This window comes from Microcaecilia unicolor, chromosome 4 (assembly GCF_901765095.1).
Source record: "Microcaecilia unicolor chromosome 4, aMicUni1.1, whole genome shotgun sequence".
Classification (NCBI taxonomy): Eukaryota; Metazoa; Chordata; class Amphibia; order Gymnophiona; family Siphonopidae; genus Microcaecilia; species Microcaecilia unicolor.
Genome location: NC_044034.1, coordinates 305,560,960 through 305,586,873, shown reverse-complemented (window position 1 = coordinate 305,586,873; position 25,914 = coordinate 305,560,960). Strand labels below are relative to the sequence as shown.

Here is a 25,914-nt window from a genome sequence, read left to right as displayed (position 1 = left end):
CTGGATTTGCACGCACAAATTTGGTTGCGCTATGTAGAATCCAGGGGTAAACATCTAACACAGAATTTTAGGATGATATGGGGAAAGGAGTGGGAAAGGGGGAGGGGGTTACTCACTGCAGTTAACATGCGGTACTATAAACAGTTAACATGATGACTTTCTTAATATGCGTTCAAACTTTCTTTTAAATAGCTAAATCCTACTACAAAGTAAATATAACCTTAGTGCCATATATTCTAACTCTCCCATGTTATTTTTTAAACTTCTAACATTCACATACAGACAATTCAAAGTGTGCTTTTATCTATATTCACAACCTGGCATTTGCTAGGGATAATTGGTAATCTTTTATCTGTCTGCTCTTTATCTAAATGCATCTGTGCTATTTCAGCTTCTCCCATAACCCCATTATCAGAATATTCTTTCTCCTTTTGCCTTCTGAAAATATCTCAGAACCATGCGAGCAACTGTTTGCTTTCCTCCATAAATAGCACAATAGTTAAAAATAACAGAAAACATCCTGACTAAATCAATTATTGAAAAGAACAGGCCTTGAATGTACAGGACTTTTTACAGAGTTAGCAGATAAAAATGGATCCACTTTTCAGTCATTCAAAAATGATAAAAATTGGAAAAAATCCTTAATCTATATTTACTAAAAATATTAAGAATCTGTAGATTAATTACAGTATAGATATGAAAGATAATGTTACAATGAATAAAATAGCTATTTTTATATATAAAATGACATAAAACTACTTATTTAGGTGTGGATATTCAGATCTACTTATGAGGCTAATACTGTATAAGATTTGCAGTGGCAAGTAGCAAAAGGCAGGTCCAAACGTTTATTCAGATAGCAGTGGTACCCAGCTGCTATCTGGATTCATTTATTGGATTTGAAGGGCTACATAAATACCTGGCACAAATTACAGGGATAAGTTAAGCATTTAAGGGGCCCTTTTACTAAGCCACATAAGCGTCTATGCATGCCCAACATGTGCCAATTTGGAGTTACAGCTCAGCTACCACGTGGTTCTTGCAGTAATTTCATTTTTGGCGCATATCCCAAAAATAATTTTTATTTTCTGGCATGCGTCCGCTACATGCACCAAGTGGCATTTGACGTGCATAGGTCATTACCACCCATTTAATGCGTGACATCTTACCACAGACCCAAAATGGACCTGCGCCAATTTTTATTTTGCTGCACATCCATTTTTGGCAAAAATGTTAAAAAGGCATTTTCTGCAGGCGCGCTGAAAAATGGATTGGCACTCGCCCACACTACCGCAGGCCATTTTTCAGCACACTTTAGTAAAAGGACCCCTAAGAGTCCCCAAGCAGTTAGCATGTGATTGACCTGCAGTAATTTTTAGCACGTTATCACGGTAACCATTGTACATATTGCCATGCCAACATAGTTAATCTATGCACTAACTGCAGAGCCGGTTGTGGGGCAGGAAATGGGTGGGTTATAGGTGGGGAACGGGCATGGACTGCGCATTGCAGTTAGTGTAAGGTAACTTACTGCATGCTATCACTGGTGCAGGTGGCATCTTCGCTGTCGGGACACTTACCACATGCTAAAGAGGATATCTAGATTTGAACATCCTGGAAACTTTGCCAAATGTTAGCACACAAGCTTTACACTTTCTGTGCATTAATTTGGAAACTTACCATGCAACAGATGAACAATTTTACTACATTTTAGTAAAAGGATCCCTCAGTTTGCGACCAACCCAACCATTAGGCAGTTACCTAAGCAGGGCCGGTCTTAGGGCGAGGCGACCGCATAGGGCCCCGCGCTCAAGGGGGCCCCGCACGGTGCGCCTGAGGTTGCCCCGCCCGCCGCTCCCACCCCCCGACAATCGATCGCTGTTCTGTTCCTATTACCTCAGAGGAGGGCGGGACTCAATGCGGGAAGGTCCGACGACGTGCAGGAGATTTTTACTAGCAGAGCAGATGCGAGGCACTGCCTGCTATGCGGCGTTCTCAAATTTTTTTTAAAGTTAGTGGTTGGCAGCAGGAGAACAGAGTTGGAAGGTGGGTTGGGTCTGGGGGGGGGACTCAGATGGGAGAAGGGTGTGGGATGGGGGTTCTCAGATGGGGGGAGGGGGTAAGGGGAACTCAGATGGGAGAAGGGTGTGGGATGGCGGTTCTCAGATGGGGGAGGGGGTAAGGGGGACTCAGATGGGAGAAGGTTGCGGGGTGGGGGGACTCAGATGGGGGGAGGGGTAAGGGGGACCCAGATGGGAGAAGGGTGAGGGATGGGGGTTCTCAGATGGGAGAAGGGGGCTGGAACTGGGGTTTGAGAAGGGGCCATATGGGAAATGGGGGCCATGCATGGGGCTGGTGGGAAAATGGGGCATGCGTGGGTCAGGTGGGAGAATGGTTCTGGGGCTGAAAAAGGGGGCACCTAATACAAGGCATGTGGATGAAGGGGGCTGGAACTGGGGACTGAAAAGGAGGGTAGGTGGGATAAGGGGGCTAGTACTGGGACTGGAGGCTGAAAAGGGGCAGGGGCTGAAACTGTGGGTACTGAGGGCTGAAAAGGAGATAGGGAGAAGTGGCTGGGGCTGAAGCTTTGGGACTGGGGTTGAAACTGGGGGCTGAAAAGGGGACAGGGAGGAGTGGCTGGGGGCTGAAGCTTGGGACTGGTGGGAGAAAAGGGCTGGGGCTGAAATGGGGGGCTGAAAAGGGGACAGGGAGAAGTGGCTGGGGCTGAAGCTGGGGACATGGGAGAAAAGGGCTGGGGCTGAAACAGGGGACTGGTGGGATAGTGGGGCTGGAACTGGGGGCTGAAAAAAAGGGGCAGAGAGAGGGGCAGATCCTGGATGGAAGGGGGAGCGAGAGAGAGGGCAGACCCGGATGGATGGGAGAGGGAGGGCAAATGGAGGAGTGGCCTAGTAGTTAGGGCGGTGGACTTTGGTCCTGGGGAACTGAGGAACTGAGTTCGATTCCCACTTCAGGCACAGGCAGCTCCTTGTGACTCTGGGCAAGTCACTTAACCCTCCATTGCCCCATGTAAGCCGCATTGAGCCTGCCATGAGTAGGAAAGCGTGGGGTACAAATGTAACCAAAAAAAAAAATGGTGGATTGAAGGGGCAGAGAGAAAGGGCAGACAGTGAATGGAAGGGGGAGAGGGCAGACAGGGGCAGATGGTGGATGGAAGGGGTAGAGATAGAGGGCAGATGTGGATGGAAGGAGGAGGGAGAGAGGGCAGACATTGGATGGAGGGGACAGCCGAGAGGGCAGACACTGGATGGTAGAGAGAGAACGAAGACAGATGCTGGATGGAAGGAAGACAATGAAAAGAAGATGAGGAAAGCAGAAACCAGAGACGACAAACTGTAAATAAAATATATTTTTTTATTTTTTTGCTTTAGGATAAAGTAGTATTGTAGCTGTGTTAATAAATGTTTATAATAGAACATGTAAACAAGGTAATCTTTTTATTGGACTAATTTTAATACATTTTGGCTAACGTTTGGAGAACAAAACCCCCTTCCTCAGGTCAGGATAGGATACTGTAACAGTACTATATTGTATTGACCTGAGGAAGGATGTTTTGGCCTCTGAAAGCTAAATGTAGTAGTCCAATAAAATGGTATTATTTTATTTTCTATATTTATTTTATTTCTATTTGCTAATTTTTAAAGTGGTGATTGATATTTGTTAGTTTTTTTTTTCAAATTTACATCTGCTGTCTTTATATTTTGCACAGTACTAGGGGACATTTTCTGTTTCTGTGATGTTGAATTGTATGCAGAGTCTGGCATATTGGGGGTTCAGTTTAATTTTTGTCTAAATAGAAAGTTTAAATATTACTACTTATTCTATAGTGGATTAGGGTGTATCTGTGTTTGTGAAAAAGACATGGTTTTCAGTTGGCATTGACTGTGCAGGATCGACAAGCCCTGGAGCTGGGGGCCTTGGAGCTCGGAGGGAGGGGTGGCCGGCCCTGGGGCTAGGGTGGGGGTGGAGCTAGGGTGGGGCGGAGTTGGGCGGGGTTAGGGTGGGGCCCCATCAAATTGGTCTGCATAGGGCCCCGCACTTGCTTAGACCGGCCCTGTACCTAAGGCAGCAAATTGTGGGGGGTGCTAAAGAATAGCTGTAATGAAATCAATAGGTTCTGACAGCTACACAAAGTGTAGTTTTCAAACTGTCCATTTAGCCAGATTATTCTGGGAGAGATGGTGTTGAGGTATATCATGATCGTTAGGGGGCCCAGGGTGGTGAAAGTTAATTGTGGGAGAGTTGCAAGGCTGAATGTTTGCCTAGAGCACCCAATAACCTTGCATTGGCCCTGATTCAGTCATTCCACCTATATCAATAGGGCCATTGAATATCAGGCATAAAGATAAGTGGCAGCTGAGGAGCTTAATATGTACCATCTCATTTTAAAAAATATTTCTCCATACATAAGAACCACAATCTTTGGACCTCCATGATTAAAAACAGTGTATATATGAGCTCTCCCTCAGATCGGGATATCCCGTTCATCACAACACATCACATCACTGGCCCTGAAAAATTCCACAATTTCCAAATATCTATAATCTGAGTCCAATGTCCAAATTTTAATTCAATATTTCTCAGTTAAATGTCTCTCGATTCTTATCATTCCATTCCATATTCAAAAAAGTTTAAAATAGAAACCTGCTCAGTTTAGTTTTAAAAGAAATCTAATTTCCACTAATCTACAAAAAGTAATCCTATCCAGCGTTGTTGCTCCTCAATGCTTCCAGAGTTCACAGCTGCAAGATACTTCAATCTTAGAGCCATCGTACATGCACAGTTGTACTTCAGCCACTGAAAAACCGCTGTGCATGTCAGGGGCGTAGCTACGGGTGGGCCTGGGTGGGCCCAGGCCCACCCAATTTCAGCTCAGGCCCGCCCACCCAGCTGATCTCTCCAGACTCACAGGTTCGAACTGGCGAGCGGCGGCACTAAAAGCATAAAGCAGCCAAGCTCTTCGATGCCGTCCTTCGCTTCCAGGCTACCTAGTAACATCGCGTCACGCGATTCGCGTAAGGCTGCATTCTTCTTCCGCCGCTTCTGATGCAACTTCCGGGCAGGACGAGTTCACATCACGACGCGTTGAGGAAGGCCGTGGTGGGGTTGAATCCCCGAAGGAAACGGTTTAGTTAGTGCTGGGACGGGGACGGGGATGGCGATGTAATCAAATTAGAGGGACCGCTGGGAGGGAGAGGGACACACGCTGCATTGGGGGGGGGGGGAGAGACTGGCTAGACTGGAGGAGAGAAGGAGAAGTAAGAGGGAGAGACTGAGAGTGACTGTACTGGAGGAAAGGAAGAGAGGGATGTGGGGGTCGGGGAGAGAGAGAGAGACAGTCTGAGATTGACTGGCGGAGAAGAAGAGGGGGGAAACACTGGAGGGGAGAGCTGGAGGGGAGGGAGAGAAAGTGGAAAAGTGCAGGGGAGAGCCAGGGACATGGAAGAGAGCATGGGAGAGCCAGGGTCATGGAAAAGAGCAGGGAAGAGCTAGAGAGAGATGGGGAGAGAAAGAGGGGCGATGGAAAAGAGCAGGGGAGAGCCAGGGACGTGGAAAAGAGCAGGGGAGAGCCAGAGAGAAGATGCTGGATGGAAGAGGGGTACAGAGAGAGAGATGAGTGAAAAGATGGGGAGAGAAAGAGGGGACATGGGCAGGAGAGAGAGAGAAACTGCTGGGGAGAAACTGGGGGAGACCCTAGCTGTCAGACGGAGAAATGCAGAATGAAAGGAGGGAGAAAGAGGGAAAATGCTGGAAGGAAGGGGCAGAAAGAGGGAAGACACTGGACGGAAGGGTAGGGAGGGAAAGAGGAAAGACACTGGAAGGATGGGGAGAGAGGACATGCTGAATGGAAAAGGGTTGAGAGAGAGAGAACTGTTTAGAAGGAAGGGGAGTTAGAGGGAGACAATGGACGGAAGGATTGGGAGAGGGTAATGGGTAGAAGGATGGCGAGAGAAAGAAGGATGACACTGGATGGAAGGGTAGAAGAGAAAGAGGGAAGGTGCTGGACATGGATGGAGGGGAGGGAAGAGAGAGGAAGGAGGTGATATGAGGGAAAAGAAAGAAAGGAGAAAAACTGCACATGGATGGAGAAAGTAGGCAGAAGCTGGATCCACTGGACAGTCAAGTCTGCGGAGGACCCAGCTTTTACTTACGGATGTAGAGCAAGAAATGAAGAAGAAAGGAGGAAAGTAAAGAAATAAATGGAAAGGAAGCCCTGGAAACGGAGTTAAGAGGACAGATAGCAGCAGAATCAGATACTGGGCCAGCATGATCAGAAAAACAAAGTCACCAGGCAACAAAGGTAGAAAAAACCATTTTATTTTCATTATAGTGTTTGGAATATGTCCACTTTGAGAATCAGGTGCTCGACATTAAAAGTTTATATTTATTTATTTATTTATTTACTTATTTATGGCATATTATCCCACATTAAACATGAATTAGATTGGAACCTGGGATCATTTAATTTTTTTTTCCTGGAGAGAGTAATGCATTGCCTCCCCCCTCCCAGGCTCTCTCCCCGGCTATAGCCAGCTCTGCAATTTTGAGGGGGGGGGGGGGGGGTGCAGAGGTGGACCGGGGAGAGAGCCTGTTGTTAAACATTTACCAGCAAACCACTGTCTAGTGCCCACCCATCCAACCTGTTGGCCCACCCAAAAATTGACTTCTGGCTACGCCACTGGTGCATGTAAGACACGATATAATCGGCTAGCTGCTAACTTAAAATTTTCAGCGGTTCATGGATGGCCATATCCCACTGAAAATTCACAGATAGTTGGTTATGGGGCATTTAACCGTCCAGGAGCTGATCCTGGCCTGTTAAATGCTTTTCAATATCGGGTGTGTCTGTGTGTGTGTGTGGGGGGGGGGGGGGGGGTGTTGTCTTTAATCACTGAGATCCTTTTCTCCACTTTAGATTATAGAGTGACCTAAGATTGTGGTGGTTCTTATGTATGGAGGAAATATTTTTTTCTAGACTATTGATTTTGTAATTTTTCCACTCTTATTTTGGATAGCCATTTCATTTTAATACATTAGGTAGTTTAAAGAGCATCTTTTGAATTTGGTAATGGGTCTGATGTGAATAGACTGAAAAGTTGAACAGAATGAATAAAGTTTTTGACATCTGTTGAGTGGAGGAGTGGCCTAATGTTTAGTGTAGTTGACTGTGGACCTGGGGAACTGGGTTTGATTCCCACTGCTACCTGATGGTCAGCAGTAGGTTGTGATCCTGGGGAATCAGGTTCAATTCCCTCTGCAGCTCTGTGACCCTGGGCAAGTCATTTAACCCTCCATTGTCCCAGGTACAACAGACCCAATACCCTTAAAATGAAACTGTAAACTGCTTAGGTCTAAGCAGTATATAATACTTGACTGAATAAATGTTTGTCACTCAGTATCATCAAAAATGTTATTTATTTCTCCTGATGTCCAAATGATTAATGGTACAGATTTTTGGACTATACAGGATTATAACTCTCAAAAATAAAGAAGATTGGAGGATTAAAACAAATTCAATCAAAAAATATAACTTCCAACATAAATTCTCTTCTTTAATCAGCCTACTTAAGGAGCTTTAAACTCAAAAGGAGGAAAATGCCTCAGAGTGTCATTGAAGCACTTAAATTGTGCCTTCCACATTCAATCATTGGCATAAAAAGCCTCTTGTTGAAATGTTTTATTCACATTTAAACTTTTGTCTCTCTATATCTCATTTTACAATACTCATTTAATTTAAAATTTTTTTTACTCCTTTTATATTTCTTTCAAAAAAAAAATCAGGGCTGTGTTTCGATTAAAATTTTAGTCATGATCGTGTGATTGTGCAGCTCCTTGTGACTCTGGGCAACGCATTTAACTGTCCGATATCCAGAGTCACAAGGAGATGCAGTAGGAACAAAAATAAAAAAATATCATACCAGTAATTGTGCAATTAATTGTGACTACAAATTTTAATTGAAGTGTAGCCCTAAAAAAGAGGGAGCCTTTTACAAAGATGCAGAAGCTCGCAGTAAACATCAGCTGACGGTAAACACTGAGATGCCCATTATCTACTATAATAAAACTCACCCTCAACGTTCTGAAGACAACGTTCTGAAGTCACTCAGTCACTCCCTGAAGGGTTCATGGATTCATGGTGGTGAAGCCACAACACTGACCATGTCTCTCTTTCCCGCCCTCGCATGACGGACCAATCAGAAAAAACACCCTCAACATTCTGCAACACAAAGGACCATCACAACACCGTTCCCAGGCAACACTAGGCAATGTAAGACGGACCAATCAGAGGAAACTACGTGACAATAAGGGAGGAGCATTCCCCAGCAGAATGGCTCATTATCTGTGCAGCACAGAGAGCACAGAACCACCGCTGGAACGAGAGAATATTCCTGCTGTGGGTATGTGGAAAAATAGACCCGGGGGGGGGAGGGGGGAAGAAATTTTTAAATGCCTAATGCCAGTACTGAAGAGTGCCAGAGGGCCCATAGTAAAGATTATATTTGGGATCGCTTGACATGGAGTCAGAGGAGCTGGAAAACAACGTGCCCGTCACCATCTGGGACGTGGGTGAACAGGACAAGCTGCTGCCCAGCTAGAAGGATTACCTGCAACCCAGCCAGCAGCAAACAGCGACCAAGGAAGGGGGAGGAGTAGGGAAACACGCTCCGCGTGTTTCCCTACTCCTTCCCTGCCTAGGAATTGCTAGAGACTGGCTGCCAAACTAACGAAACAACCGCACACCGACGCATCACCTCCATCATTCAAAAGGCATCCACTCTTTCTTCAACAGAAATGCAAACTAATAATACAAAACAAAGAATACCCGTTTTCTCACGCAGCTACAGGTAACTCCTCACCCCCTTCCTCTTCCCCTTTTGCCAAAGCGGCCGTGCCCAACCATCCCCAGCCTCAAGCAAGCCGTCTCCCACCTCGGGGATTCCCCGAGCACCCGGAAAAAGACGGCACAGCTTCCCGCAGCGCATGTTCCAGCATTCCCCTGCAGCCGGCCTGAAATGGACCGAACATACCGGATCACCACCCGATGGCCCGAGACCGTGCTCCTCTCCCTTCCGCCAACTTAAAACAACCATCCCCGTCCTCAGGCAAGCCGTCTCCCACCTCCAGGATGCCCAGAACCCCAGCCCAACGGAAAAAGACGGCGCTGCTTCCCACAGCACATTTCTCTTCCAGTGTTCCCCTACAGCAGCCCTGAAATGGCCAAAAAATACCGACAGACCAAGAACGTGCTCCTCTACCTTCCGCCCATCTAAAACAACACTGCTGCCTCAGCACAACACAAAAAAAAAAAAAAACGGAAAAAACAATCCACCACTCAGCAAAGGCTGACCCCCCTACAACCACATTTACATTTCACCAACAGAAAGACCCCCCCCCCTCCACAAACCTCCTTGACAGACAAAACCACACACACACACAATACAACAGATACACACCCTCAAAGCCACACACCAATCCATCCCACTTTGCCAGCATAGCACAGCACATCCCCCAACCCCCCAAGCAAAAAAACAAAACAAAAAAAAAGACACACATCAACAACCTGCACACACACCCCACCCTCACACACTCACACACACACACACACACACACACACAAAAAACCACATGCTAGCGCCCGTTTCATTGGTTCCGGAAACGGGCCTTTTTTACTAGTATCCCAATAAAAAGAGCACTTCCCACTGGCAAGATAGTAGGTGGAGTACTCCCACTCAACTTAGAGGGAACAGTGGTCATCAGGAGTGCACAGTCTTTCGAAAGAGTGCACATTTTTAACAAATAGTAACATAGTAAGTCGGCAGATAAAGACCCACATGGTCCATCCAGTCTGCCCATCAAGGTAGCCAGCATTGAATTTGGCACTCTACATAAGTTCCACTTATTCTTCTGGTATACGCTGAGGGGCATAATTGAACGTGAACGCCCATCTCCATGGGCGTCAATGTCTGAAAACGGGTATGTGAAGAGGCGGGACAGACCGTATTATCGAAAAAGATGGGCATCCATCTTTCATTTCAAAAATACGGTTTGGACGGACCAAATGCCATAGATTTGGTCCCTTCTGAGATGAGCGGGTTTTTTTTTTTTTTGCGATATAATGGAAACTAAAAACGCCCAGCTCAGAAACGTCCCAATCCAAGCCATTTGGTCGTGGGAGGGACAAATGTACAACACTACCATAGCTCTTAGGGGTGAAGGGGGCAACTACATGTGGGTATAGTGGGTTTTAGAGGCCTCCCATTTACCACCACAAGTGTTACAGGTGGGGGGGGGGGGATGGGCCTGGGTCTGCCTGCCTGAAGTGCACTGCAGTACCCACTAAAAGTGCTCCAGGGACAGGACTTGTTGCTGGTGTATAACCTTGGCACAGCAGTTGACACCTGAAGATTAATCTCGCTGAAAACGTCCTTTATTTGAATAAGCACCTTTATTCACAGTTAACTGCAGATCAGAGGTTGTGCCCCACTGGCAACGAGTCTCGCTGGTACTGAGATTAGCAGTAGGTCCGAGCTGGCAGAATGGTGTACAATGCCCTCTTTCAGCAACATTCAAGGTAAGAACTAAGTGCTGTAATGTGACTAACACATGAAAGGGATCTAAACGTGTCTTACACAAATTGGTCACTACCTCATGGACTACCGGAAACAAAACAGGGCACACTCTGACCCAGTAAGCACCATGGGAGTAGAGCCTACCAACTACCCAACATTGTGAGCATTTAACACAAACTAGTGGAATCACGGAGCCCAATACCCTACACCCACCACAATGCATTGCTGATGTGACTCTGCAGTGCCCTTAACAGAAAAGGTGTCACACTCACCCGAGACCCACCTCAGAACCAGGGAAAGGCTGTCAGAGGATAGAACACATTCTGTTGTCATGGAGGTGGGTACGGCATTTGAGGCTGGCATACAGGCTGGGAAAAAAAAGTGGGTTTTTTTGGTGGGAGGGGGTTAGTGACCACTGTGGGAGTCAGGGCAGGTGATCCCCGATTCCCTCCGGTGGTCATCTGGTCAGTTGGGGCACTTTTTTGGGACTTGTACCTGGAAAAAAAGGGTCCAAATAAAGCGGACCAAATTCTCGTCAAAAACGCCCTTCTTGTTTCGATTATCAGCTAAAGACTCCCATCTCTCCTCGGCCGATAACCACGCCCCCAGTCCCGCCTTTGCCACGACTCCGACACGCCCCAGTGATCTTTGTTCGTCTCCGTGACGTACTGCAGTTGAGGACGCCAAAATTCGGGTTTCGATTATACCGATTTGGGTGCCCACGGGAAACGGACGCCCATCTCCCGATTTGGGTTAAAATATGGGCGTCTTCCTCTTTCGAAAATAAACTGGGTTATCTTCATCTCTCCCTGCCAATTGTGCGCACTCTTTCCCAACAGTGTGACAGTGTGTGCATGAACAAACCATTGTGCCAGCATGAATAGTGAATGCATGCAGGCATTATCCGGAGAGTGTGCACTCTTCATTAAGGGGAAAATTCTATATATGGTGCCGAACATTAGGTTCAACTTCCGCTCTGAATTTTCAGTGTGAAAAAAGCATTCTAATGGCTGCAAGAAATGGCAGGGCAGAAAGGGCATGAAAACACACACATCCATTTATAGAACAGTATGTCAGTGTTTCTGCGTGGCTGTGCAAAGGGGGCATGGCCATGGGAGGGGCATGGGCAGGCCAGGTGTGTGCCCTTAAAATGCATGCAGTGTTATAGAATTCATAGGATCTGAGCATAACTTGCATGCTGGGATTTACACCTGGTTTCAGTTGTTGTAACTCCTTGCACCTAAAGTTGAGCATGAATTCCATTGCTACGTGTTATTCTATAAAGGGTGCCAATCCTGGAACGCCTGTTAACAGAACACCATTCACCAATTTTTTTGGCACCAAATTTTAAGTGCCATTTATTGAATTTTCCCCTAAGAATGTACAGTTTTTCAGAAGAGTGCACGCTCCTAATGACACTCTCATTATGGCAATGAAAAAAAAACCCACAAAGAAAACATTCCCAGAAATGACATGGGAAACAACACGACAAGAAAATTTTTGGTCTGCGCATCCCTAATTAAATATCCATATGACTTATATGAATCTTTATGTATTCAGGGTCAGATTCTATATTTGGAGCCAGAAAATGGAAAATGCGCCTGCGCGTATTCTATAAACCACATCTAAAGTTAGATGCGGTTTATACAATACGTGTAGCACTGTCCATGTGACTAAAATTTAGGCACAGCCATTTACACCAATGAAAAGCCGGTATAAATGCCCGTGTGGAACGGGTTATTCTATAACACTGTGCATAAATGTTAGGAATGCCCACGACCCACCAATATTCCTCCCATGTCTATGCTCATTTTTTAAATCCGCGCAGTAGAATTTACGCAGACTACTTTATTGAATATGCTTACTGAGTAATGCATGTAAATTCTAATTAGTGCCAATTAGCACCATAATTACTTGTTAACATCCAATTATCAACACTGACTGGCTTCTTAACCAACTAAGTTACATATGCAAATCAGAATACACCCAGATTTGCGCACACACAACTCTAGATGCATTATATAGAATTTGCAGGTCAGTGTTGAGCTGCATATTGCCCTCAATGTTTCTCTCAAAAATTTAATACTCTACTAGAACCAGGATTTTTTGCTACCTATTGAAGAACTTTATAGTGATGAACTCCAATGTCATTATTATGTACTGTGTTAGATTCTTTTTATATAATTGAGAGTACCCTCAGATTATCCCACACACTATGGCACTTAGATATACTGCTGCCCGGTGGTATAGCACTTCAGTCATCAGGTTACTCTTCTTTTTATGGATATATTCCCACTTATGTGCTATTGATATTAGTAATAATACTTCCTTAGTGACATACGTTCTATACCAGCACCCATTAAAGTCTTTCATTACATCTTAAAAAATGACAGTTATTCATGCAAACTGCACTTAATCTTCGTATCAGAGGTCATACCCCCTCTCTGGATTAAGGGACCAAAATCTCTAGAAACATCCAACCGCCTTCCCCTGGATATGCCCGACTCCGCGCAGGTTTCAGATTTCTTTCTTCAGGGACTAGGGTTAAAGCAGTTCTCTGCACTGCCTTCTTCTCTTCAAAAATGTGGCACCATTCATGTCTTGTTTTATAATTTATATTTTCTTTGCTGCAGTTTCTTTACATATAGCTCATCCCTCCATAATGCCTCACAGTTGATTTTTGTAAGCACCCATTTCTAGGTTACTAATGGTGTCCTACCCCCATATTCATGGGGGCAGTTTTGCTTGTTTATATGTATATATTGAAAATTGCTTATAGACAGGTTTAGTCCTGAGTCTTTAAATAGGATAAGACAGATGTATGTCATTTGTAGATCTCTGATTTGTTCTTCCTGAGCACATGTCCCTGTTCCCTATGTCTTATGGGACTTTTCCTATTGGCTGGCCCTTCTGTGTATGCTGGATAGTTGGCTAGCCTGCTTCTGTCTCCAGTGCAGTGTTGCCAGGTGGGCGGTTTTCCGCGACCCGCTGCGGGAAATTTTTGCCCGCGGCAAGTTGTGGTTTTTTGGGCTTGTTTTGGGGTCTTTCGGCGGTTTTTTAAGTGGTTTTTCGGGCCGCGGGGGCGGGGCTAGTGGCATTATGGGCGGGGTTAGTGACATTTTGGGCGGGGTTAGTGACATTCTGGGCGGGGCTGGTGACATGAGCGGGGCTAGTGATGTGGGCGGGGCCGGTGATGGAAGAGGCGGGGCGATGATGGCGGGGGCGGGGTTGATGGTGGGGGTGGGGGGGTCAGGGGCGGGGTTTGACTTTGGGCGGGGTTTGGGTTGGTTTTGGGCTGGTTTGGGTGGGGAAAACATTTTCCACCTGGCAACCCTGCTCCAGTGGGGGTTGATAGAACTGTCTGCATACATGCTTTCTCAGAACTGTAAGCAGACTTGCTGTAGCTTGTTGCATACTCCCCCTTCAAGCTACTGTAAAATAACTAAGTTTTTTTACCAGCTTAAAGTATTCACAACATACAGGGTGAGCTGGCAGAGAACAGACTCCCAGTTCTGCAAAGCAGAGACCTGTCCAGCTCACCTAACTATAAGTCATTTTCTTTGTTTGAATTTGCATTAAAGAAGATTTTGGTTCAAGAGTTCTGCATCTTCATATTTGATGGTGTTCTGGTAAATGTTTAACAATGGGCAGTCTCTCAAAAAAAAAATCTTGTGCACCTAGAGTGTCACTGCCCTTCCCTTACCGTGCTTAGCAGGAAGGGAACCCCATTCCCACCCTATGACACATTCACCCATTTTGTCTGCCCCCAACCCCCTCCGCATGGCACACTTACTCTTTTTCCTATCTCTCCTCAATTATGTCTAAGAATGTATCGGACCTTTGCTGTAGTTTTATATGGTTTACTTTAGCGCTTCTGAGGAGCTTGATGCAACTGTGCCCCACTTCTGCCATCCCCTATCCCCCCCCCCCCCCCCCCCCACACACACACACACACGCACACTTTCTTCCTCTTAGAACACAGTAATATGTTAAACCCCAGGGCTGGTTTGAGGCACTGGCTCAGGGATCCGAAAAAAGCCTGCCAAGTCTGCTCCCCCCAGGCCCCACCACCACAGTGTTTACCTGTAAAGGTATATTTTTTCCCTCCAGAGATTGCTGCTAGTGGTAGCGTTTTGCACACCATTGCCGGTCCCAAAGCCTTCCGCTGCCGTAATCCGTTCCAGATTCACAGTTCGCATAAACAGTTGAGTCTAAGCTGGCGCAGGAGAAAGAAGTGACCAGCTATGCAGTTGGGTAACTTCCTCCTCTTCTTACCCCGCAAGTTGTACTGGAGGGCTCAACAACCGGCTTGCAAAATTCATTAAAAATTTACAACCGGCTCTTGCAAGCCAGCTCCAACAAACCACTGTTCACAGTGATGTTCTATGTTCTGGTTAACTGCCTGCTAACCCCTGAGTAGAGAGAGCCTATCAGGAGACAGAGCAGAACAAATTGACATTAGCATGTGTTAAGTGCCTCATGGCCCATAGGTATAAAACAGGGATGCACAGCATGCTAATGTACATGATAAGCTTTAGTAAAAGGTCTTCTAGGTTTCTGTGGAAACATAAAACTCCATTTTTCATGTTAAGTTTTTTTTTCCTTTTCCTAGAATAAGAATAACTTTTTTTTCTTCCCAATTTCTCTAATGATTGGTATAATAATAGTCTGTGAATCAATTCATCACTATTATAACAAGGAAAAAAGCCAGAATGCTCCTGGAAATTCTGTTTACTGGTTAGACTGTACTGCATGATACAATCTGCAGTTATTTTTTTAAATTTTCAGTAAGTGATATTGCACTGCCGATGCCTGCAGGGTTCATCAGATCAACAGTGTATAGATTCTTACCTTAGGTGATTAAGTTTTGCTCTGTGCAGAAAGCTCCCACAAATGACATTCCCGCAATTGTAGGAGCTCCTTGGGAGAACTCAAATATTTCTTTAGTATCCAGTAGTGAAGCAGTGCAATAACACCAATGTCCCATAACCGCAACATAATCACATATTTCATCGTTTTATTGGGAATTAATGTTTACTGTTCTTTTGTTGTCTAACATAAGTCTGTCCTCTGGTACAATATATAGTTCATAAACTGGAACTACAGCACAGTCTGTACCATAAGAATATCTTTTTACTCAGTTGAAATGTATGTACTTTAAGAGCAATTGCTTGCTTGCAGCACATTCACAAACCACCTCTCTGCCCTAACATCAGCCCCCTTCTTCCACCCCCATCATCTGCTAGGTTCAGCCCCCTCTCTCACTACATACTGGCAGCATCTACTCTTCTGCCATCCCCAGTCACTAGTCAGCCCCAACCCCTTTCTCCCAGTCCCAGCATCAGATGCTTCTCTTATCTCTAGCCCCAGAATTAGTCCCCTCCTCTCACCTACCCCCAGCTTGAATCCTCACTCCTGCCATTGTACCTCTCTTCAGTCTGCTCTGGTAGCCAGCCAGTGCAGGAATTGAAATGCAAGAGCAGGTACCTCCTGTATGTCACTTGATTTGAGTAAATTTACTCCTGCTTCCAAGCAAGTGTAAATTTATGTTGGCATTTTTATCCACAATTGTTGCAGGTTTTTGAGTCTATAAAGATGTATAGGCAGCTATCATGATAAAATAGCCCCAGCATAGGTGTCTACTTTGAACGTCCTATGTGAGCAACCTGTTATAAATTATCCTGTTATGGACTAAAACCAGGGCCAGCTCAAGGGATAGTGGTGCCCTGAGCCAATTTGCATTGATGGTGCCACCCCCCATTGCAATGTTTCCATTGCCCCCTCCCCCTCATGGGGTTGGCATCTCCCCCCCCCCCCCCCCATCCAGTCTCTCTTTCCCTTTCCTCTGTCCCTCTCCCTGTGGGATTGACACTTCTTTCTCACCTTTCTCACTACCCCACAATCTTGTAAAGTTTGCCTCTGTTGCTGGCGGCAACAGCAGCAGCCTGACAGGCTGCCTTCGGCTAGCTCATGGGCAGCGGCGTAGTGAGGCCGGCTGACACCCGGGGCGGGTCGCCGCTGCGCACCCCCCCGGGTGCAGCACGGCGCACCCCTCCCCCTCGGTGCGCACAACCCTCCCCCCCCCCCGGAGTGCATCTTTACCGCTGGCACTCCGCCCCGCCGAGTGCACGTCGTCTCTGGGAGCTGCGTTGGTTCCCTGCTTTTTCTGCCCTGGAACAGGAAGTAACCTGTTCTGAGGCAAAGAGAGCAGGTAACCAGCGGCGCTGACACCCCCCAGCGCGTGCACCCGGAGCGGACCGCCCCACCGCCCCCCCCCTTCCTACGCCACTGCTCATGGGTATTCCTTCTGCTTGCATCAGAGGAGGCAGGATACAGCTGCTGCTGCCACCACCTATAACCAATGTAAACTTTACAGAACCATGAGAGAGATGAGGGAGCAGTGCTGGACCCAGTAGAGAAAAAGGGAGAGACTGGACCCTGGTGGGGGGAGTGAGGGTGGAAATCAAAGGCTTAACCTGTAGACCAGGTGAAGTCAGAGACTGGGTATTTTGGCACCCTGTGCCAGAGCCTCACCTGGTCCAATGGTTCATCTGGCCCTGACTAAAAGTGTGCACACTTCTCAAAATACAAACGTACATGTGTTATTACATGTGTTATTACAGTCCTCATCCTAGTTCTTCCCAGGAACACATCTCCAAATGTGAGTAAAATTACATGCATTGCAGAATTGGGTACATACTTTTGTGAGCAATTTTCAGACAGTTAATTTATGCAAGTAAAATGTTTTGGCTAATAGATATCACTTTGAAAAAACTCTCATAATAAACTGTACCAAAAGTTAAATATGTGCATATGTGCACTTGTTTTCTTTCTCAATCACCTGACATAGTATTAACGACTGAAATGGAAGATGCAGTTGGAAAAATAATCAGGCATTGCAGTATTTTCATGAAACAGATTCTTCCTTCCCCAAAAGCTTTTATTTCACCACAAGATTCTGATCTATCCTTGTCTATTGTTTTTTGGGTTTGGTTTTTTTTTTTTAAGCTTACAATACAATACTTTCTGATCTTAAAGTAGGAAAATGACCAAAGGCTGTTGCTAGTCTGTGATCCTCAGTGCTCATTGAGGCATGATTCAGACCTAAATATTCAGCCATGCAGGTTGCTTTTCAGCTGATCAAACTGGCAAGTTCAGTAGATATTGTCACCAAAATGGGTGTGTAGCAGAATATGTAGGCTTGACTGAAGTTTTATAAGCTTTGCTATAACCCCCTATCTTGGAAGCTATGACAACGTTCTGGTTCATGAATGATGCTTGTCTGTGTCTACTTCTCCTTATTACTGAGATGTCAGTTTTACCCCTCAGCAAGTTTTCTTTCATAATACCCATGTTTTCTTCTCTCTATTCAGGGTAACGATGACACCGATGGAGATATTGACAAGAACAAATGCTGCACACTCTGTAACATGTCTTTTACCTCAGCAGTGGTGGCGGAGTCCCATTATCAAGGGAAAATTCATGCCAAAAGATTGAAACTATTGTTAGGGGAGCCAGCAGTGAAGCCCCCAGGTAGGTCCGCTGATGAAGCAATTAAACATGCATTAAGGAACTGAATGCTCTTTTCAAATGAGTGTGGCCCCACTGTGCAGACCTTGAATTGGCTAGCAAAATTATTGTTATTATACTGAAACCCTTTCAGAAGATAAATAGATTTCTGTAGCAGGCCTGAAGCATCTCCTTTTAAAATTTTGTTACAGCAGTTGTCATAACAACCAGGATGGAATCCTTCATGGTCAGTGGCTGCTGTTGTTTAACTGGCATGGTCAGGAGATGATCCTGTGATGGCCTTCCTTTTCAAAACTATTTTACAGATTAAAAACAACTTGCTTGTTTTGACATTTGTTACAAATATGAAAGGGAACAGGGGTGAGGAATGAGATTAATTATCAACTTGTCTTTGACAAATATGTTAATAGACTGAACAATACAAGTTCCAAGTTGCTTTAGAAAGTTATACTTTTATCTTTTGGGTTGTTTTTATTACCTTTATGTAAGGGTTGGTGTATGCATTAAATTTAAATATCTGGCATGTAACTTCTAAGGGATAAGAGAGATTCTGCACAGTGTCTTTATCTATAAAGAATAATTTGTTTGTACTTAAGGGTGTTCTTGCCCTTCTTGCTCCTTGTTGGGCAGACTGGATGGACCATCCTGGTCTTTATCTGCTGTCATTTACTATCCAGCTTATTTTCAAAAGAGATCGCCGGCCGTCTTCCGACACAAATCGGGAGATGGCCGGCCATCTCCTGAACCTGGCCAAATTGGTATAATCAATAGCCGATTTTGGCCGGCGCCAACTGCAGTCCGTTGTAGAGCCAGCAAAACTTCAAGGGGGCATGTCGGCAGGGTGCAGAAGGCAGGACGGGGGCGAGGTTACGAGATGGCTGGCTTTGCCCGATAATGGAAAAAATGTGGCCGGCTCTGATGAACATTTCGCCAGTTTCACTTAGTCCATTTATTTTTACGACCAAGCCTCAAAAAAGTGCCCCAATTGACCAGATGACCACCGGAGGGAATCGGGGATCACCTCCCTTTACTCCCCCAGTGGTCACCAACCCCTTCCCACCCCAAAATTTTTTTTTTACACATTTTTTTACCAGCCTGTATGCCAGCCTGAAATGTCATACCCAGCTCCCTGACAGCAGTATGCAGGTACCTGAAGAAGTTTTTTGTGGGTGCAGTAAACTTCAGGCAGGTGGACCCCAGGCCCACCCCCCCCCCCTACCTGTTACACTTGTGGTGGTAAATGGGAGCCCTCCAAACCCCCCCCCCCAAAACCAACTGTACCCACATGTAGGTGCCCCCCTTCACCCCTTAGAGCTATGGTAGTGGTCTAGAGTTGTGGGGAGTGGGTTTTGGGGGGCTCAGCACCCAAGGGAAAGAAACTATGCACCTGGGAGCAATTTTTTTTTTTAATTTTTAGAAGTGCCCCCTAGGTGCTCGGTTGGTGTCCTAGCATGTGAGGGGGACCAGTGCACTACAAATGCTGGCTCCTCCCATAACCAAATACCTTGCATTTCGCCGGGTTTGAGATGGCTGGGCCCAGTTTCCGTTATGGCTGAAAACCGAAACCGGCCATCTCTAAACCCGGCGATCTCAACATTTCACCTAAATGTTGAGATTTAGCTGGCCGGCCATCTTTTTCGAAAATACAGCTGGCTCCACCCATTTACAGAGCAGGCCCCGCAGATGGCCAGCCAAAGAGATGGCCAGCGCCGTTCAATTATGCCCCTCCACGTTACTATCAGACTCATTTTTGAAAGAGAAGATGGGCGTCCTTCTTACAGGGACACCCAAATCAGTATAATCAAAAGCTGATTTTGGGCATCCCCAACTGCTTTCCGTCGCGGGGATGACCAAAGTTCACGGGGGTGTGTCGGAGGCGTAGCGAAGGCAGGACATGGGCGTGCCTAACACATGGGCATCCTCGACCCATAATGGAAAAAAAAGGGCATCCCTGATGAGCACTTGGACGACTTTACCTGCTCCTGTTTTTCTCACGACCAAGGCACAAAAAGGTGCCCGAACTGACCAGATGACCAACGGATAGAATCGGGAATCACCTCCCTTTACTCCCCCAGTGGTCACTAACCCCTCCCACCCTCAAAAAACATCTTTAAAAATATTTTGTGCCAGACTCAAATGTCATACTCAGGTCCATCACAGCAGTAAACAGGTCCCTTGAGCAGTTTTAGTGGGTGCAGTGCACTTCAGGCAGCTGGACCCAGGCCCATCCCCCCCACCTGTTACACTTGTGGTAGTAAATGTAGCCCTCCAAAACCCACCAGAAACCCACTGTACCCACATCTAGGTGTCCCCCTTCACCCCTAAGGGCAGTGGTAGTGGTGTACAGTTGTGGGTAGTGGGTTTTGGGGGGCTCAGCACACAAGGTAAAGGAACTATGCACCTGGGAGCAATTTGTGAAGTCCACTGCAGTGCCCCCTAGGGTTCCCAGTTGGTGTCCTGGCATGTCAGGGGGACCAGTGCACTACGACCAAAGGGCTTGCATTTGGCCGTTTCTGAAATGGGCGTCCTTGGTTTCCATTATCGCCGAAAATCAGAAACGACCAAGTCTAGGGACAACCATCTCTAAGGATGACCTAAATGTCAAGATTTGGGCGTCCTCGACCGTATTATCAAAACGAAAGATGGAAGTCCATCTTGTTTCGATAATACCCCTCCACCGGGATGTTTTGCAAAGACGTCCTCAGCAAAACTTGGGCGTCCCTTTCGATTATGCCCCTCCACATTTCTAAAATAGATCTGTGTTGGAAGTAAAATTTACACTAATCACAGTTAAGGAATAAGGGCATGAAAGTAAGATTGCTAGAAAACAGGACTTACAAGGAATCCTTTTGTAACCACAGAAACTTACTGACTAAGACTATAACCTGCATAAGCTGTCATGATCAACAAATAACTGTGTAATATGTTTTGCTATAAACTTTATAATTAAAAAAAATATATATGAAAAGGGATGAGAAGGGGAAAAACAGAGATGAAGTAAGGTTTATGGCATTGTACCAGGAATGAAAGAGGGCAGGCCTCTCATCCTTATCTACCAACATAGCCTGTTTTTGTGTTTCTAAGAATATATCGGGTAAACATAGAAATACCAAATAAAGCACAACTCAGGTTCCAAAAATAACAAACAAAACCAAAATTAGAGAACTATCAAAGATCTTTAAGTTTGAAGGAGCCTCTAGTACACAACAAAATTGTGTTCTCAGATTCCAAACTACTTTTTAAGGGGGGAAATTATTAATGTGGGCTTCCATTAAGATGTTTTATTTTACTGTTAACTCGAGTAATTAATAACCAGTTTTCACTGCATAAAATGGGACTTGTGCTAAAATAGCACAAGTTCATGGTAAAATAACTCAACTTAATGGTAGCCCACATTGATGCCTGTCCCATTGTTATTTAAATCGTTTTACCCTCATTAGGCTTTTTGATTAACACTTGGGTGTGGTGGGCTTTATCTATCTGATGACATACAGTTACTTTTCCCTTGAGAGGGAGGAATGAAAGTGATTACTAAGCAGCAGAATCTAATTTTACAAGTCGTTGGACACTGGTTAGTTATGGATGGTCTGGTCCTAAATAAGCAAATTACTGAGATTTTAGTGGTGGGAGAACCCCTCTCCTAAGTTCCCTCATTGCTTTCTCTTTACTAGGGTGCCTGTATGGTGTCCTCAGAGGTGAGGGATTTGGGACGGAGGTGGGATCAGGCCTTTCTGGGTAAGGTACAATGTCTTGCACAGTCAAGTCTGTATATTATAAACTATAATCTATTCACCAGTTAAAGCCTTGTCTAACTGTGGACCTATTTACATTGTTAATGCAGCTATCAGTCCTTCCTATTTTGGATTATTGTAATGCTCTGATTGTGGGATTGACCAGGAAGCTCATTTTCAAAAGAGAAAAACATCCAAAAAGTGGCACATATCTGCATTTGGACGCTTTTTTTCTCACAAAAATGTCTAAATTGGTAATTTCAAAACCAATTTTTAGACATTTTTCTATGAAGGCCATCAGATGTGCATTCAAATCACATGGGCATCTTAAGGACGGGATCTGGGCATTCCTAACACTTGGACATTTTTCATCCATTATTGAACAAAACAAAAACATCCAGGGCTGGAAGTTGGACATTTTTGGTCTAGACCTCTTTTATTAACAACTCACGGAATACCTGACCAAACACTCAATTCTACACGAGTCACAATCAGGATTTCAATCAAATCATAGTACTGAAACTGTACTAGTGTCGGCAATGAACACATTCAAAAAAACGATCGCAACCGGCAAGAACATACTCATACTACAATTCGACATGTCTAGTGCCTTCGACATGGTGGATCATGAAATACTATTACACCTACTAGAGTACTTTGGAATCGGAGGCCCAGTTCTCAAATGGTTTGAAGGATTCCTCACCAACAGATCCTACCAAGTAATAATGAACACGGACAGATCAGCACCTTGGAGACCAGAATGCGGAGTTCCTCAAGGATCCCCCCTCTCACCAACTATCTTCAACCTAATGATGATACCATTAGCCAAACTCCTAGCCAATCAAAACCTTAACCCTTACATATATACCGATGACGTTACTATCCATATCCCGTTCAAAAGTGACTTAAACGAAATAACCAACGAGATCAATCAGAGCTTGCAGACCATGCACTCTTGGGCGGACTCATTCAAGTTAAAACTCAACGCAGAAAAAACTCAGTGTCTAGTTCTCACCTCCCAATACAATACAAACAAATACCCCACAATAACCACACCCTACTGCACACTTCCTATCTCAGAAAATCTGAAAATCCTTGGAGTCACTATTGATCAAAACCTCACTCTCGACACCCAGGCGAAGAACACGACGAAAAAAATGTTCCAATCGATGTGGAAACTCAAAAGAATAAAACCTTTTTTCCCAAGAAACATCTTCTGCACCCTAGTACAGTCATTGGTATTAAGCCACTTGGACTACTGTAACGCTCTGTACGCAGGCTGCAAAGAACAGACCACCAAAAAGCTCCAAACAGCCCAGAACACCGCAGCCAGACTCATTTTTGGAACACCTAAATACGAAAGTGCGAAACCCCTCAGAGAGAAACTGCACTGGCTCCCGCTCAAGGAACGAATTGAGTTAAAGAGCTGCACGACTGTACACAAAATCATTCACGCAGATGCCCCACTCTATATGTTAAACTTGGTGGACTTACCGCCCAGGAATGCCAAAAGATCGGCCCGCAAATTCCTCAACCTGAACTTTCCCAGCTGTAAAGGAATGAAATACAAACAGGCTTATGCTACTACCTTTGCGTACAAAAGTACACAGTTTTGAAACGCACTACCCATGGCCCTAAAAACCATGACCAATCTAACCAGCTTTCACAAAGCTTTGAAAACACATCTCTTCAACAGAGCCTACAAAAGTCACCCTCAATGAAACAAATCATTCCTTAAACCACCCAAGTACACCAAAACACCTCTCACACGACCTTACCTAACACCTTCTACCTAAATTCCTCTTTCACCTCAGCTTATGATCGACTGTTTTCTTAAATCATGTAATGACGTTCTCATTTCCATACTCTGTAAGCCACATTGAGCCTGCAAAAAGGTGGGAAAATGTAGGGTACAAATACAATAAATAAATAAATATTAACAAATAAACCACACAAAAGTACCCTAAATGACCAGATGACTACTAGAGGGAATCAGGTATGACCTCCCCTTACTCACCCAGTGGCCACTAACCGTCTCACATCCCCCCACCCACCAAAAAAATATAATTACCTGGCTCTACGCCAGCCTCGGATATTATACTCAGGTCCATTAGAGCAGCATGCAGGTCCCTGGAGTAGTCTAGTGGTGGGCACAGTGCACTGCAGATAGGTGGACCCATGCCCATACCTCCTCTACCTGTTGCACTTGTGATGTAAACTGTGAGCCCACCAGAACTCACCAGAAACCCACCACACCCACATATAGACCCTCTCACATCCCCCCACCACCCAAAAAATTATAATTACCTGGCTCTACGCCAGCCTTGGATATTATACTCAGGTCCATTAGAGCAGCATGCAGGTCCCTGGAGTAGTCTAGTGGTGGGCACAGTGCACTGCAGACAGGTGGACCCATGCCCATACCTCCCCTACCTGTTGCACTTGTGGTGTAAACTGTGAGCCCACCACAACTCACCAGAAACCCACCATACCCACATATAGATGCTCCCTTCATCCATAAGGGCTACTGTGGTGGTGTACAGTTGGGGGGGGGGGGGTTGGGGGAGTTTGGGGTGCTCAGCAGACAAGATAAGGGAGCAATGGTGAGATGTGTACCTAGGAGCATTTATTTGCCCCATTGCTCTCCTATGATGTCTATGTGGTCAGACTACTAAGAATGCTGGCTCCTCCTACATCAAAATGTCTTGATTTTGTGGGTTTTTCACTTGGAATTTTTTTTTTTAATGGACAAAAAATAACCCCACACAAAGCACAAAAACATCTAGCAAATAACCATTTTGAAAACAAAAAGATGTCATTTTTCTGTTTTGAGAATGGCTATATTTGCCACTTGAATATTGGATGTTTTTAGCAAAACGTCCAAAGCTACTTACGTCATATCAAAAATTCCCCTCCAGATGTGTGCTATTCTTGTTGCAGGTAGCCTATAATGTATTTTAGAACATACTTTATGGTGGCAGATCCTATTCTAAAATTCTAGAGAAAGTTGAGATGTTCCAACCTGGATGTCTTAATTCTGATTTGTACTCAAAAGGTGTGCAGTGCCATTTTAGATAGCTTGTGAAGTGAAAATGTGGCATATTTTACAAGAGCAGGTCTGCATATAAAGCTCTTATCTAAAACTGACACATCCCTTTTCCTGAGAAAAAAACATCTAGGTGAGTTTTGAAATGTGTAGTCTACGGTGCTATCCACATACAGAGGGAGGAGCTATTTTAGTACTTTAAATATCTAAGAAATAGACAAGGACAGCACTAGAGTTTTAAACATGTGCAGCTATTTACACATGTAAGATGCAAAATAGCAGCCATGTGGCAGCACAAACATGTGCATGGGTGTCATTTTGCAAATCTACGTGTGTCTTTCCCCAGTCATCTCTAGTATCAGACCCATCCCAACAGGGAAACCCCATCTCCATCAACATGTTCTCTTCAGAACCAGGCTCCCAATTGGAAGTCTTCCTCTAAACCAGCTTTCCCCTCAGTTGCAAAGACACCCCAGTATCAGGGGCCTCCTCCATGTGCATGTGTGAGCCTTGATATAACAGCAGAAGAAAGGTCAAAGTAGACACAATAATGAAGAAAACAAAAAAAGCACCAGGGGCCATTCAAGCTTGGGATAGACAGGAATCAAACATTAGTAGACCCGACATGGGCTGTCTTTCGACATCAAGGAGGAGATTCTATATATGGCGCTGAAATCAGTGCCAACTAAACATATTCTATAATCAGCACCTAAATTTAGACGCCGATTATAGAATATGTTTAGTTGATATTTCAGCACCGATATCTATGTGCATCCATTTATACCAGTGAAAACCTGGTGTAAATCTCAGTGCACAGATTTAGGCGCACTGGACCATATTCTATAACTAGCCTCCTAAATTTTGGAACACCTATGAAACGCCCATTTCCCCATCCATAACCACACCCCTTTTTGCCTCCACGCATTAGAAGTTTGGCGCACATCATTACAGCATAAGCTTAGCAAGTTGTGCGCCTAAATTCTAATCAGTGCCAATTAGTGCTATTATTACTTAAGTG

General features: G+C 45.1%; 1 protein-coding gene across 2 annotated transcripts in view; it reads left to right on the top strand.

The window, feature by feature from the left end:
- ZMAT4 (zinc finger matrin-type 4) overlaps window positions 1-25,914 on the top strand; it is a 441,058-nt gene that overhangs the window by 288,142 nt on the left and 127,002 nt on the right. For both annotated transcript variants that reach the window (XM_030201810.1, XM_030201809.1), the window contains exon 6: window positions 17,963-18,122. In XM_030201810.1, coding sequence (XP_030057670.1) covers window positions 17,963-18,122 — 160 coding nt within the window. The remainder of the gene's footprint in view (window positions 1-17,962; window positions 18,123-25,914) is intronic.